At 43.5% G+C, this 14,953-nt stretch overlaps 1 protein-coding gene across 12 annotated transcripts in view; it reads left to right on the forward strand.

Moving 5' to 3' along the window:
• Positions 1–14,953, forward strand: part of rbfox1 (RNA binding fox-1 homolog 1) — a 1,351,350-nt gene that overhangs the window by 1,172,657 nt on the left and 163,740 nt on the right. For all 12 annotated transcript variants that reach the window (XM_068056115.1, XM_068056118.1, XM_068056113.1 and 9 more), the window contains one exon: positions 9,432–9,575. In XM_068056115.1, coding sequence (XP_067912216.1) covers positions 9,432–9,575 — 144 coding nt within the window. The remainder of the gene's footprint in view (positions 1–9,431; positions 9,576–14,953) is intronic.

Genomic DNA, 14,953 nt, shown 5'->3' on the forward strand with positions numbered 1-14,953 from the left:
CTGTGCTGGGACGAGGGAGCAGTACCCCAGGACATGCGCGATGCCAACATCATCACCCTCTATAAAAACAAAGGTGACCGCGGTGACTGCAACAACTACCGTGGAATCTCCCTGCTCAGCATAGTGGGGAAAGTCTTTGCTCGAGTCGCTCTGAACAGGCTCCAGAAGCTGGCCGAGCGCGTCTACCCTGAGGCACAGTGTGGCTTTCGTGCAGAGAGATCGACCGTTGACATGCTGTTCTCCCTTCGTCAGATACAGGAGAAATGCCGTGAACAACAGATGCCCCTCTACATTGCTTTCATTGATCTCACCAAAGCCTTTGACCTCGTCAGCAGACGTGGTCTCTTCAGACTACTAGAAAAGATCGGATGTCCACCAAAGCTACTAAGTATCATCACCTCATTCCATGACAATATGAAAGGCACAATTCAACATGGTGGCTCCTCATCAGAGCCCTTTCCTATCCTGAGTGGTGTGAAACAGGGCTGTGTTCTCGCACCCACACTTTTTGGGATTTTCTTCTCCCTGCTGCTTTCACATGCGTTCAAGTCCTCTGAAGAAGGAATTTTCCTCCACACAAGATCAGGGGGCAGGTTGTTCAACCTTGCCCGTCTAAGAGCGAAGTCCAAAGTACGGAAAGTCCTCATCAGAGAACTCCTCTTTGCTGACGATGCTGCTTTAACATCTCACACTGAAGAGTGCCTGCAGAGTCTCATCGACAGGTTTGCGTCTGCCTGCAATGAATTTGGCCTAACCATCAGCCTCAAGAAAACGAACATCATGGGGCAGGACGTCAGAAATGCTCCATCCATCAATATTGGCGACCACACTCTGGAAGTGGTTCAAGAGTTCACCTACCTAGGCTCAACTATCACCCATTTATACTAATCCTACACTAATCCCATATTCTTACCACACCCCCACCTGTCCCTATATTTCCCTACCACCTACCTATACTAGGGGCAATTTTATAATGGCCAATTTACCTACCAACCTGCAAGTCTTTTGGCTTGTGGGAGGAAACCGGAGCACCCGGAGAAAACCCACGCAGACACAGGGAGAACTTGCAAACTCCACACAGGCAGTACCCAGAATTGAACCCGGGTCGCTGGAGCTGTGAGGCTGCGGTGCTAACCACTGCGCCACTGTGCCGCCCCTCATATTGACAAATGTGGCTCGCTAAACAGTAGAAACTAGGCAGCTGATATGTCATGAAATAGCTGATTGACCAGGATTAAAGGATAGAATTGAATTGTTTGCCTTTGATTGTAATGACTGTCTGATTACCATCAATTTTTATTTAAATTGCTGGAAATTGGCTATTTGGACAACACAATAGAAAAACTGTTATGAGGAAACTTGAAGGTTGATTTGCAAGACTAGAAATACTGAATATCTGTTTTTCAGATAATGGCATTAGTTTACTACTGAAGAATGTAATAAGTTCACCAGAGTGTAATTTCAATCATGTAACTTCAATCACAAGATAGCCAGAGAGCACCAGAAAAGCAGAATAAGCAATCCAAGCAGCACTATGTCTAATGAGGAGCATAAAGATAGATAAGGCAAACCCCAGTTTTGTAATTTTGGACAATAGAAATAGTCCAACAGAAGGAATGGAAGGCAGTACAATGCAGAGGTTAATAAACATAAGCCAAAGACCAGAAACCTAGAACAGGCAATTTATTTAAGCCGGAAGTGCCAGAAAATATGAAACAAACCCCCTGAGAGAGTAAATACAGACAGAGCCAAAGTCTTTTGACTTTGAAGGAGGGACAAGGTGAGAATACTACAACTAAATCATTACAAAAATGGTAGAGGTTCAAAGGTGGGTCCAATACTGTTGAGAGATGGGAGGCAGCTATTAAGGGGAAATCGTCACATTGTAAGGAAAATATGAGAGAACTATATATTTCAGTGTCTTCCTAATTGTGACAAAATTGAGCTCAGACACACTGGCCTCGATTTTAATCCTCTCCAGTGGGCAGGAAAGGGTTGGGTGGGATTAAAATATCAGGATTGGGCACCCACCCTCATTCCTGCCCTTTTAAATTTTAAAGTGCAGGGATCAGGCCATGGTCGTGGCTCCTGCAAAAGGCAGGAATGGGCTAATCAACATACCACAGTTGCGGCCTGATGATATCATCGGCGTTCTTTCAGAGAAAGTGAGGGAGCTGTGGGATTCCCAGAAGCTGATAGAGGTGAGAGCTGCCAGTTCCCCAAGGTGAGTGGTTCTTTTAGCACTCCTTGTGGGCCTTGAGGAACAGATGTACGCCCATAGGCCCTTGAAGGAAGCCTTTGACCTTCCACAGCCCCAATCTCCAGTGTCACCGCCAGCCTTCACAATGGCAGGCCCCACTCCTCCTCCCAATTACTGATGCACCCCTCCTGTTGCCAATTTCTCCCCATCCCTCCTGAATACCAATCAGAGCTCACTTTTTCCTGAGTATACAATTTGAAACAAAAACACTGAGCTACTCCAGGTAAACCACCAGGGCCGAATGGATTGTATTCCAGGCTGCTAAAGGAAGCTAGGGAGGAAATAGCAGGTGCTCTGAGGATCATCTTCAAATCCTTACTAGATGCAGGCAAGGTACCAGAGGATTGGAGGTCTGCGAACATTTAAAAAGGGTGTGAGGGATAGACCAAATAATTCTAGGCCGGTCAGTCTGACCTCGGAGGTAGGCAAATTATTAGAATCAATTTTGAGAGATAGGATAAACTGTCACTTAGAAAGGCACAGATTAATCAGGGATAGTCAGCATGGATTTTTTAAGGGAAGGTTGTGTCTTACTAGCAATTGAATTTTTTGAAGAAGAAACAAGGAGGATTGATGAGTGTAGTGCAGTGGATGTGGTCTATGTGGATTTTAGTAAGGCATTTGACAAGGTCCCATATGGCAGACTGGTCAGAAAAGTAAAAGCTCATGGGATTCATGGAATGTGGCAAGTTGGATCCAAAATTGGCTCAGTGACAGGAAACAAAGGGTAATGGTTGAAGGATGTATTTGCGAACAGAAAGCTGTTTCCAGTGGCATTCCACAGGGCTCAGTGTTGGGTCCCTTGCTGTTTGTGGTATATAATAATGATTTGGACTTCTATGTGGCAGGCATGATTGGGAAATTTGCTGATGAAACAAAAATTGGCCCTGTAGTTAATAGTGAGGAGGATAGCTGTAGACTCCAGAATGATATCAATGGTTTGGTTGAGTGGATGGAAAATTGGCAAATGGAATTCAATCCGGAGAAGTGTGAGGTAATGCATTTGGGAGGGCAAACAAAGCAAGGAAATACACAATAAACGGATGATATTGAGAAGGGGTAGAGGAAGCTAGAGACCTTGGAGTGCATGTCCACAGGTCCCTGAAGGTGACAGGACAGGTAGATAGAGTGGTGAAGAAGGCATATGGAATGCTTCCCTTTATTGGCCAAGGTATAGAATACAAAAGCAGGACTGTATTGCTGTGACTGTATAAAATACTGGTTAGGCCACAGCTGGAGTATTGCGTACAATTCTGGTCACCACACTACAGGAAGGACATAACTGCTGTGGAGAGAGTAGAGAGGAGATTTACAAGAATATTGCCAGGGCTTGAAAATTGCAGCTATGAGAAAAGATTGGATAGGCTAGGGTTGTTTTCTTTAGAACAGAGGAGGCTGAGGAGTGACTTAATTGAGGTATACAAAATTATGAGGGGCCTAGATAGAGTGGACAGGAACGACCTGTTTCCCCTAGCGGCGAGGTCAATTACTAGGGGGCATAGACTGAAGGTGATTGGTAGAAAGAGTAGAGGCGACATGAGGAAAAACGTTTTCACCCAGAGGGTGATGGGTGTTTGGAATTCACTGCCAGGAATGGTGGTGGAGGCAGAAACCCTCAACTCATTTAAAAGATACCTGGACCTGCACCTGAACTGCTGTAACCTGCAAGGCTATGGACCAGGTGCTATGGAAGGTGGGATTAGATTTGGCAGCTAGTTTTCTCAGCTGGCGCAGACACGATGGGGTGAATGGCCTCTTTCTGTGCCGTAACTTTTCTATGGTTCTATGCTAATCATGGACCAGTTAGAATAATATCTATAGTAGAATTTTTTTCAAACTTTTAATTAAGAATGAAATGACTACATATCTAAATAACGAGAAAATAGTGAGACGTAGCTAGCACAGGGGCGATAATGCTTGACAAAGCTCAGAGGCCTTTGAAGAAGTAACTGATATAGCAGATGGGGGAAATACATTAGATGTATTTTACATGGACTTTAGGAAAGCCTTTGACAAGGTATGGCATGGAGATTACTAGTGAAGATGAAAGAGTATGGAATTAGAGGGAGAATAGCAGACTGGATTAAAAATTGCTTGGAAAGCAGAAAACAGAGAGCAGGAGTTAAAGGACGTTTCTCAGTCTGGTCCCACAGGGTTTAGTTCTGGAGCTACTTCTGTTCACTGTGTATATCATTATCTTGGACAAAGGCCTAGTGGAGGTGGTGTCAGAATTCGCAGATGCCAAATATGAGGTATAATTAATTCTGTAGCAGACCAAAGGAAAGTGCAGAGGGATATTAATAAGATGGGAGAATGGCTGAAAGAAGTGGCATCTGAACTGGAAGGGGACCAATATCCTTGCAGGGAGGTTTGCTAGCACTACTCGGGAGAGTTTAAACTAGTCTGGCGGGGGGGTGGGACCCAAAGTAGTAGTCTCTCCGATGAGATAGTTGAGGCAAATGTAGAGGTTAAAGCAAGCAAGTCCAGTAGGCAGGCCGGGCAGGGGCAGGACAGGGAGCGTGGAAGGTCTGGTAGGCTAAACTGCATTTACTTTAATGCAAGAAGCTATACAGGTAAGGCTGATGAACTCAGAGCATGGATCGGTACATGGGCTTGTGATATTATAGCTATTACGGAAATGTGGCTGAGGGATGGGCAGGACTGGCAGCTCAATGTTCCGGGGTACCGATGCTTCCGGCGTGACAGAGGTAGAGGTAAGAGGGGAGGGGGAGTTGCACTATTGATTAGGGAGGACATCATGGCAGTACTTAGAGAGGATATCCCGAGGGGAATGTCCAGCGAGGCCATATGGGTAGAACTTAGAAATAAGAGAGGGGTGATCACTTTGATGATATTATACGATAGACCCCCCAATAGTCAGAGGGAATTGGAGGAGCATATATGTAGGGAAATCACAGAGAGGTGTAATAATTATAGGGTTGTAATAGTAGGTGATTTTAACTTCCCTAATATTGACTGGGACTGCCTTAGTGCTAAGGGATCAGATGGGGAAGAATTTGTTAAGTGTGTCCAGGATAGTTTTCTGAAGCAGTATGTGGATGGCCCTACTGGAGAAAGGGCTACACTCGACCTCCCCTTAGGAAATGAGGCTGGGCATGTGGTTGATGTGTCAGTGGAGGAGCACTTTGGGACCAGTGACCATAACTCTATTAGCTTCAAGATAGTTATGGAAAAGGATAGGACTGGTCCTTAGGTTGAAGTCCTAAATTGGGGGAAGGCTAATTTTGATGGCATCAGACAGGAACTCTCAAAAGTTGAATGGGAGAGGCTGTTCACAGGTAAAGGGACGTCTGGCAAGTGGAAGGCTTTTAAAAGTGAGATAGGAAGAGTTCAGGGCTGGCATGTTCCTGTTAGATGGAAGGGCAAGGCTGGCAATTTTAGGGAACCTTGGTTGATGAGGGATATTGAGGGTCTGGTCAGGACAAAGAAGGAGGCATATGTCAGGTATAGGCAGCTGGGATCAAGCGAGTCCCTTGAGGAGTATAGGGGATGTAGGACTACACTTAAGAAGGAAATTAGGAGGGCGAAAAGGAGCCATGAGATTTCCCTGGCAGATAACATAAAGGAGAATCCTAAAAGATTCTACAAGTATATTAAGAGTAAAAGTGTAGCTAGGGAGAGAGTAGGTCCCCTTAAGGATCAGTGGGGCAATCTATGTGTGGAGCCACAGGAAATGGGTGAGGTCTTAAATGAATACTTCTCGCCTGTATTTACTGTGGAGAAGGTCATGGAAGCTAGTGAGTTTAAGGGAGGGAACAGCGATATCCTGGAGCATATCAACATTACAAAGGAGGAGGTGTTGGAGGCTTTGAAGCGCATTAAGGTGGATAAATCCCCAGGGCCTGACCAGGTGTATCCTAGGATGCTATGGGAAGCAAGGGAGGAGATTGCTGGGGCCCTGGCAGAGATTTTTGTATCATCTTTAGCCACGGGTGAGGTACCGGAAGACTGGAGGATAGCTAATGTTGTGCCTTTATTTTAGAAGGGCAGCAGGGATAAGCCAGGGAACTACAGGCTGGTGAGCCTTACATCAGTGGTGGGAAAGTTATTGGAGGGGATTCTGAGAGACAGGATTTATATGCATTTGGAAAGGCAAGGTCTGATTAGGGATCGTCAGCATGACTTTGTGCGTGGGAAGTCATGTCTGATGAATTTGATCGAGTTTTTTGAGGAGGTGACCAAGAGGATTGACGAGGGCAGGGCGATGGATGTTGTCTACATGGACTTTAGCAAGGCCTTTGACAAGGTCCCGCATGGTAGGCTGGTCCGGAAGGTTCGAACACATGGGATCCAGGGTGAGCTAGCCAATTGGATACAAAATTGGCTTGGTGATAGGAGGTAGAAGGTGGTAGTGGAGGGTTGCTTTCAGATTGGAGGCCGGTGACCAGTGGTGTGCCGCAGGGATCGGTGCTGGGTCCTCTGTTGTTTGTCATATATATTGATGACTGGGATGTGAATGTAGGGGGCATGATTAGTAAGTTTGCAGATGACACCAAAATTGGTGGTATAGTGGACAGTGAAGAAGGTTGTCTAAGGTTACAACAGAATATAGATAAACTGGGAAAGTAGGCAAGGGATTGGCAAATGGAATTTAATGCAGACAACTGTGAAGTGATGCATTTTGGGAAGTTAAACCAGGGCAGGACATATACAGTGAATGGCAGGGCCCTGGGGTGTGTTGTTGAGCAGAGAGACCTTGGGGTGCAAGTACATAGTTCCCTGAAAGTGGCAACGCAGGTAGACAGGGTGGTGAAGTAGGCGTATGGCATGCTTGCCTTCATCAGCCGAGGCATTGAGTACAAGAGTTGGGACGTCATGTTACAGTTGTACATACCGTTGGTTAGGCCGCATTTGGAGTACTGTGTGCAGTTCTGGTCACCGCACAACAGGAAAGATGTGATTAAGCTAGAGAGGGTGCAGAAAAGATTCACAAGGATGTTGCCTGGTTTGGAGGGCTTGAGTTATAAAGAGGGATTGGATAGGCTGGGTCTGTTTTCTCTGGAGCGAAGGATGCTAAGAGGGGACATGATAGCAGTATATAAAATTATAAGAGGCATAGATAGGGTAGATAGCCAGAGTCTGTTTCCCATGGTAGGGATGACTAAAACTAGAGGGCATAGATTTAAGGTGAGAGGGAGGAGGTTTAAAGAGGATCAAAGGGATAAATTTTTCACACAAAGAATAGTGGGTATCTGGAATGAGCTGCCAGAGGAGGTGGTGGAGGCAGGAACAGTAGCGACATTTAAGAGGCATCTGGACAGGTACTTGAATGAGCAAGGCATAGAGGGATATGGAATTGATGCAGGCAGGTGGGATTAGTATAGATAGGCATAATGGTTGGCATGGACGCAGTGGGCCGAAGGGCCTGTTTCTATGCTGTACGACTCAATGACTCTACGACTCTAATTCAATGCCAGTGAGTTGAGGTGATGCATTTTGATAACAGTAGCAGTGGTAATTATTCTCGGAATGGAAGTAAGCTTGGTGCTGTAGAAGAACAGAGGGATTTGGGGTTACAGCTTCACAGGGCATAAAGGCAGCAGCTCAGGCTGATAAGGCTATAAAAAAAAGTTAATATAACGAGAACTGGGGATTACAGACTCAGAATAAGGGATCGGCCATTTAGGACTTAGATGAGGAGAAACGTATTCACTCAAAGGGTTGTGAACCTTTGGAATTTTCTACCGCAGAGAACTGTGGATGCTCAGTTGTTGAATTTTCTTTTTAAGTCAGAGTTCAATAGATTTTTGGATATTAAGGGAATCAAGGGATATGGGGATAATGGAGGAACGTGTAGGTGATATAGAAGATCAGCCATGATCTTACTGAATTGGGAGCAGACTCAAGGGGCTGAATGGCCTACTCCTGCTTCTATTTCTTATGTTCTTATATAACTGCCAAGAGGTCATTTTAAGCCTGCATAAAATCTTAATAAGAGCTTAGAGTTCTGTGTACAGTATTAGACTTCACAGTATTGGAAGGATATTGAGGCTTAAGGGTTGGTACAGTCCAGATTCACTAGGATGCTGCCTGGTATGAGGAAATATAAAGATGAAGTAAAAATTGGCCTTTTTTGTTAGGATTTGGGGCAATGTAATATGTATTTAGGATTATGAAACGTTTTTTTCCAGTGGTTGAGGGGACTAAAATAGTGAAATGAAAAAAGATTTGGAACAGAGGGCAGGAGAAACTTCTTCAAATAGAGTTTTGAGGTTGGAAGTAGAATTCACTTCTGAGTTTAGTGGTTGAAGCAGAAATTTGGGAAATCGCCGGGGGTGTGGTGATGGTGCACTGCAGAATCCTGCTCCAGGTTAAAATCAAGGTTTTTATCTTTAAAGTAACTTTGCTTTCATTGCTCAGTACAGAAATCTTTACAAAGTCACCATGTTGTAAATAGATAGCACTGGACCATCCAATGTGATGAAATATCTGAGTACCCATTGAAGGTACTGTACATGTGGTGCATCAAGAATTATTTGCTGCCAGCAGAATTTAAACCTTTCACTAGATGTTAACCACTTGCAACAATGCTTGTTTATTAAATTGGTTTTAATACAAGAAGTAGATTGATATAAGAATACCTTGATATGTGATGGACAGGGCTCATGCTTGTCTTTGTCAAGGTGGTTGCACAACATATACACTGTCCACGTGTCAGCTTGGCTCAGTTGGTATCATTTTCTCTTCTGGGTTAGAAGGTACTGGGTTGAAGCCCCACATCAGGTCTTGAGCCAATACTCCTGTGCTGTATTGAATGATGTGTATTGGAGGCACAGTTCTTCGAACAAAGTATTAAACTGAGCTCCTGTCAGCCTTTTCCTGTAGATCAGGTGGATGTTTAAAACCCTATAGCACTATTCTAAGAAGACGAGAGTTCTCCGAGTGACCTGCCAACGTAACGAGCTCAACTAATACCACAAAAAAAATCAGGTTATTATCTCATTGCTGTTTGTGGGATGCTGCTGGCAGAGAAAGGGAGTTACATTTGTCTAAATACAATGATAAAGTGTTGTACAAATGCACATATTAGGGCTGGACTTGAAACCTGAGAGAGAATTTAATTCAGCTTTCAAATCAAAATGCAACCTTTGTAAAGAATAACTGTAGTGCTGAAGTTTAATTTTCTTTCTTGTGTGTTCCCCTATTTTAGCAGACAGATGATGCAGCACAGACTGACGGACAACAGCAAACACAGTCTACCGAAAACACAGATAACAAAACACAGCCTAAACGGCTGCATGTCTCCAATATTCCATTCAGATTCCGAGACCCAGACCTCAGGCAAATGTTTGGCGTAAGTACAGTGATTTAATGAACTAAGTAGGAAGGATTATACTAAATGCTGCAATCAAATGATCAAATTACAGTCAAGCCTGTCTTAAAGATTGCCTGTAAAAAGAGGCAACTTATATAATGACCAGCTAATGCCAGACAGACCCGACAAAACGTTAATAATTCAAACATGAACTGGAGACTACCTGTCTGGATAAATGAAATCAGTCCCAAAGATGCTCATGATAGATTGATTTGACCATCTGATCTGTTTTTTTTAATAAACTGTTGCCATACTAACCATTAAGAAGACAGCTATGACATCCAGTTGAATGATTGGTCATGGTGCAACCAGTCAGAATTGCTTAGTTTACATATTTTTACACTTCCTCTTTGGTTTTAGCTATTGGTTAAAGGAAGTTGTTTGCAGTACTCAAATTTGTAGGTCTTTGACTTTTTAAAGTTTACTTTAGATACATTCATCTACATATCTTACTTTAACTAATAGCCAGTACCAATCCATTTGAGCATCCAATCCCAAAATAGAGATGACATTCAGTAATGCGTTGGAAGTGTTTTGTCTCCACACACCATTAGCGTCTCTCAGTTGTGGATTCTGCAGGTTCAAGCCAGAATGTTCTGAATAATCCAGGACATCAGAAATTTCTGTCAGCAAACAGCTGTGCCCTTTCAATAGTCATTTAGCTAAGAGTCATGGTTACACAGGCAGTAACCAATGGGCATTGAATTTTTTTTGCTGTTCCAAAAAGTACTGGGCCCAATTTTTCCCTAGTGGCCATGGACAACAGCACAAAGGTTCTTGCTGTAAGTTTTAAAAGGTTACATGGTAATAATAAAATCAGATTGGCTGAGGTGGTTGGGTAAATTATTTCTATGCATTACAGGAAAAAATAGATATTGGTTATAAGGAAACAACAAGAGAAACTTGAGAAATAAGGTAGAAAATGCACAGCAATCATCGTTTGAAAATTAAATGGCCAAGGTTAACATTTAGTCATTTACATTAAAAAAAATTCTCAATGACACTCCACCTTGGAAGATTAATCTTTTGAGTTAGGTTCCCAATCTTTCTGTGAGCCTCTTACACCTAGGCTATCTCCACCTCTTTAATACCCTGACAAACTGTGGGGCAGGATTTTTTAGCCCATGGCAGGGATGAGCACGGAGACAGCCGGGTATGAAATTTCGTGCCACTGGTTGGCGTGCCGGTTTGCTGGCACCATCCTGCCTCCAGGCCATTTTCCATGAGGCAGGCAGGAGAGAGGCAGGGTTACCTGCCCACAAGTAGTGGGTAGCCAGTTAAGGGTATGAAAGCCCAATTAAGGCCTATTGTCAGAGGCTGACTGGAATTTCCCCGAAGCATTGAGGACTAGTCCAGCTGCCTCGAGGCCGCTTCCTGGTGGAAGACCAACGTGCCAGCACTCCAGGCAGGCTTTGAGGCCCTCCCTACCTGCCTGGCTTCAGCTGCAACCACAGGCCGCCCTGTGGAATGGTTCCTCCACAGTGATGGCCCGGCTGCTGAGACTACTTTTTATCTCAAATTTTAAAAAGTTGGAGAAAGGCTGCCTCCATCTAGAGGCACTCTGTCCCTCTCTCTCTTACCTGAAAAGGCAGCATGCTGCTTCTTCAGTGCCCTCCAGCTTCGTGAGCCCATCTTCTGGCCAGTAATTGGACAATTCAGGGAAAATCACTGCCAGGTGATTGTTCCCCACACAGTGTGGGGTTGTGACCCCCATTTGACCCAATGCTGGGGTCTTGACCCAAAACCCAAAATCCTGCCCAGTGTTTCTCTGCTCTTACTCCCTACCTATCAACGAATGCATTTGTCTTAGTAAGGATACAATGAAGAGGGAGCTAACTAATTGAACAAGAAGATCTGAACCCACTAAGAGAGATCTGACTGAGCTGTGAGTCCTTTACAAGATCATAAACAGAGCAGAGGACTTGATAAAGCTTAAGCTTTTTTTTTGTTGATGTCAGGAGAACAAGAGCTGCATTTAGCTTTCTCTTTATGCAGAATACCATCAGTAAATCTTTACATTCTTCTGTTTGTGGAACTCTTTCCCAGACTATCATCACCTGGAATTCTGTGCTTAAGCCTTGGAAAATCAATGCCTTGCATTCTGGCAACCCAGCATAAATGTTGCGAGTCTTTCTTTGCTCTAACCTACCACCAGGAATATGTGAGATATCTCTTCCCACTACATTTAATCCTTACTTCACCTTGTTATGATGACAAAAGAACAGAGGGAGAAAACCAGTTTTGCCAGTTTTAAATGCTTTAAATGTCACTTTTTAAAAAGCATCTGCTTTCAGTTTACTCATCTGACTTTTGCTGGGATTCACAGCTGAACCTGACACTCATTATCCACGTCCACATTGCACTTACCAGCGCAGAAACTGGGTAGCAATTGAGCAGGATCCCTGGCTGATGTTCCCTTCCTTGCAGATAATTGGAGTGTGCCGACTCGTGTCTCAGCCAAGTTCAGGCTAGATATTTTTCCCTGTTTCATCCTCCACAGTGTGCCTGGCTATTAGATTAGTAAGTGTTTTGCCTTTCTTTCTCTCATCAGAAGACAAGATTGTAGATGTGCTTGTCACCCAGCATGTATTGGGAATTAGGTAGACAGGTGACAGATGAAATGGCAGATGAATTACATTGCGAGGCAGGTATTGAGTTCCTACAGTCAGCCTTTCAGGAGCTAGGGAGGAAGTTAAAGAGTAGGACTGCGAAGGTAGTAATCTCAGAATTACTCCCAGTGTCAAGTGCCAGTGGGAGTAGAAATAGGAAGATACAGAGGATCAATGTGTGGTTTCAAGTATGGTGAGGGAGGGAGGGCTTCAAATTCTTGGGGCAATGGGACCAGTTCTGGGGCAGGAGGCATCTACTCAAAAGAGACAGATTGCACCTCAACAGACTGGGTCCAAAGTCCTCATGGAGAGGTTCACTAGTGTTGTTGGGAAGAGATTAAACTAAATTGGCAAGGGGATGGGCAGCAGCATATAGAAGTAGAAAAGAGGAATAAGGTACATTAAGGGGTTAGAGTGTTGGATAGCACTAGAGAAAGAAGTAGTACCATATTAGATAGGAGGAGACGAGGAAGGACTATGAGGAATACAAGACAGGTTTAGAATGCATGTATGTAAACGCAGAAAGTGTAGTGAATAAGGTTGGTGAGCTACAAGTGCAAATAGCCATGTGGCAGTTATAAAAATATGGCTTAAAAATGTTGAGGACTGAGCACTTAATATTCAAGGACACAAAGTGTTCAGAAAAAATAGAGAAGGAAAAAAGGGATGTGGGTGGCAGTACTGATTAGGGAAGGAAAGAATATCCTTGAGACAAAGACAGAATTTATTTTGTTAGAGTTGAGAAGCAAAAGGGGTATGATAGGCCGCCAAATAGCGAGAGAGATAGAGGAGCAAATCTGCAGGGAAATCACAGAGATGAGCAAGAACGATAGAGCGATATTGGGGGACTTTAATTACCCAAATATTGATTGGGATAATGTTAGATTAAAAGGAAAGGAGGGGAAGGAATTTCTGAAGTGTGTTCAAGAGAACTTCCTTGACCAGAATGTTCTCGATCCAACTAGGAAGGAGGCATTGCTGGATCTGGTGCTGGGGAATGAGGTGCCGCTGGGAGAACACTTGGTTAAGAGTGATCATTGTATCATAAGGTTTAGATTCGTAATGGAGAAGAACAAGGAACAAACTAAAATAGAACTTCTAAATTGGAACTTCAATTGGATGAGAGGGGATCTAGCCAAGGTAAAATTGAATCAATGTTTGACAGGAAAAACTGTAATGGAACAAGGAAGAGATGTTTCTGGTACTGGCTAGGTACATTCCAACAAAAGGAAAAGCCAAGGGAACCAAATCCAGAGCTCCTTGGATGACAAGGGCGATAGAGTATATGATGAAACAAAATAAGAGGATGTATAATATATGTCAGGTGACTTCTTCAAGCGAGAACTAGGCCAATTACAATAATTTGAGAGGGCAAATGAAGAGGAAAATAAGACTGATGAAAAGAGAATATGAGAATGGAATAGCAGTTGACATAAAAGGTAACCCAAAAATCTTGTACCAGCATGTAAACAGTAAGCAGATAGTAAGAGGTAGGTTAGGTCCTATTAGGGACAGAGAATGTGATATATGCTTCAAGGCACAGTACAAGGCTAGAATACTTAATGAGTACTTTGTGTCAGTATTTCCTAAGGAAAAGGATGCTGACAAAATATCAGTAGAAGCGGAGATGTTAGATGTAATGGATGGCATGAAAATTGATAGGCAGGATGTACTGGAAAAGCTGGCTAGGCTTAGAGTGGATAAGTCACCTGGTTCAGATGGCTTGCATCCCAGGTTGCTAAGGGAAGTGGAGGTGGAGATAGCAGAAAGGCTTGGCATAATCTTTCAATCTTTCTGAGATTTGGCAGAGGTGCCAGAGGATTAGAAAGTGACACATGTTCAAAAAAGGGTGTAAGAACATTCCTAGTAACTGCAGGCTAGTCCGTTTAACATCAGTGGTGGGTGAGGTTTTAGAAACAATAATCAGGAAAAAAAATTAACTGGCACTTGGAGAGGTTTGAGTTAATTAAGGAGAGCCATGACAGATTTGTAAAAGTCAGATTGTGCTTGACTAATGTAATTGAATTTCTTGATGAAATAACTGACAAGTTTGATGAAGGGAAGACAGTGGATGTTGTCTCTATGGATTTTAAAAAAGCATTTGACAGAATACCACCTAGAAGGCTGGTTAATAAAATTGAGGCTCATGGAGTAGGAGGGTCAGCTTGGATAAAAAATTGGTTTAAGGACAGAAAACAGCAAGTCCTGGTATATGGTTATTTTTCAGACTGGAGGATGGTCGATAGTGATGTTCCACAAAGTTCAGTGCTAGGGCTACTGCTTTTATTTTGATACATAAGTGACTTGGATATTAGATTACAGAGTAACATTTCTAAATTTGCCAATGATACCAAACTTGTAGATGTGGCAGTCAGTGAGGATGATACCAGTCGACATAGATAGGCTGGTAGAATGGTCAGACCAGTGGCAGATGGAATTTAATACAAAGAAGTGTGAGGTGATGCATTTTGACAGAAGGGATATTTACTGGCACAATTAAAAAGGGCGTGCAGGGACAGAGGGATCTAGTCGTTCATGTACATCTTTGATGATGGCAGGGCATATTGAGAGAGTAGTTAGCAAAGCATATGGGATCTTGGGCTTCATAAATTGAGTACAAAAGCAGGGAAGTTATGCTGAACCTTTGTAAAACTCTGGTTAGCCACATCTAGAGTATTGTGTCCACTTCTGGTCACTACGCTTTAGGAAGGATGAGAGGGTCCTTGAGAGGGTGCAGAGATTTACTAG

This window comes from Heterodontus francisci, chromosome 24, assembly GCF_036365525.1.
Source record: "Heterodontus francisci isolate sHetFra1 chromosome 24, sHetFra1.hap1, whole genome shotgun sequence".
Taxonomy (NCBI): domain Eukaryota; kingdom Metazoa; phylum Chordata; class Chondrichthyes; order Heterodontiformes; family Heterodontidae; genus Heterodontus; species Heterodontus francisci.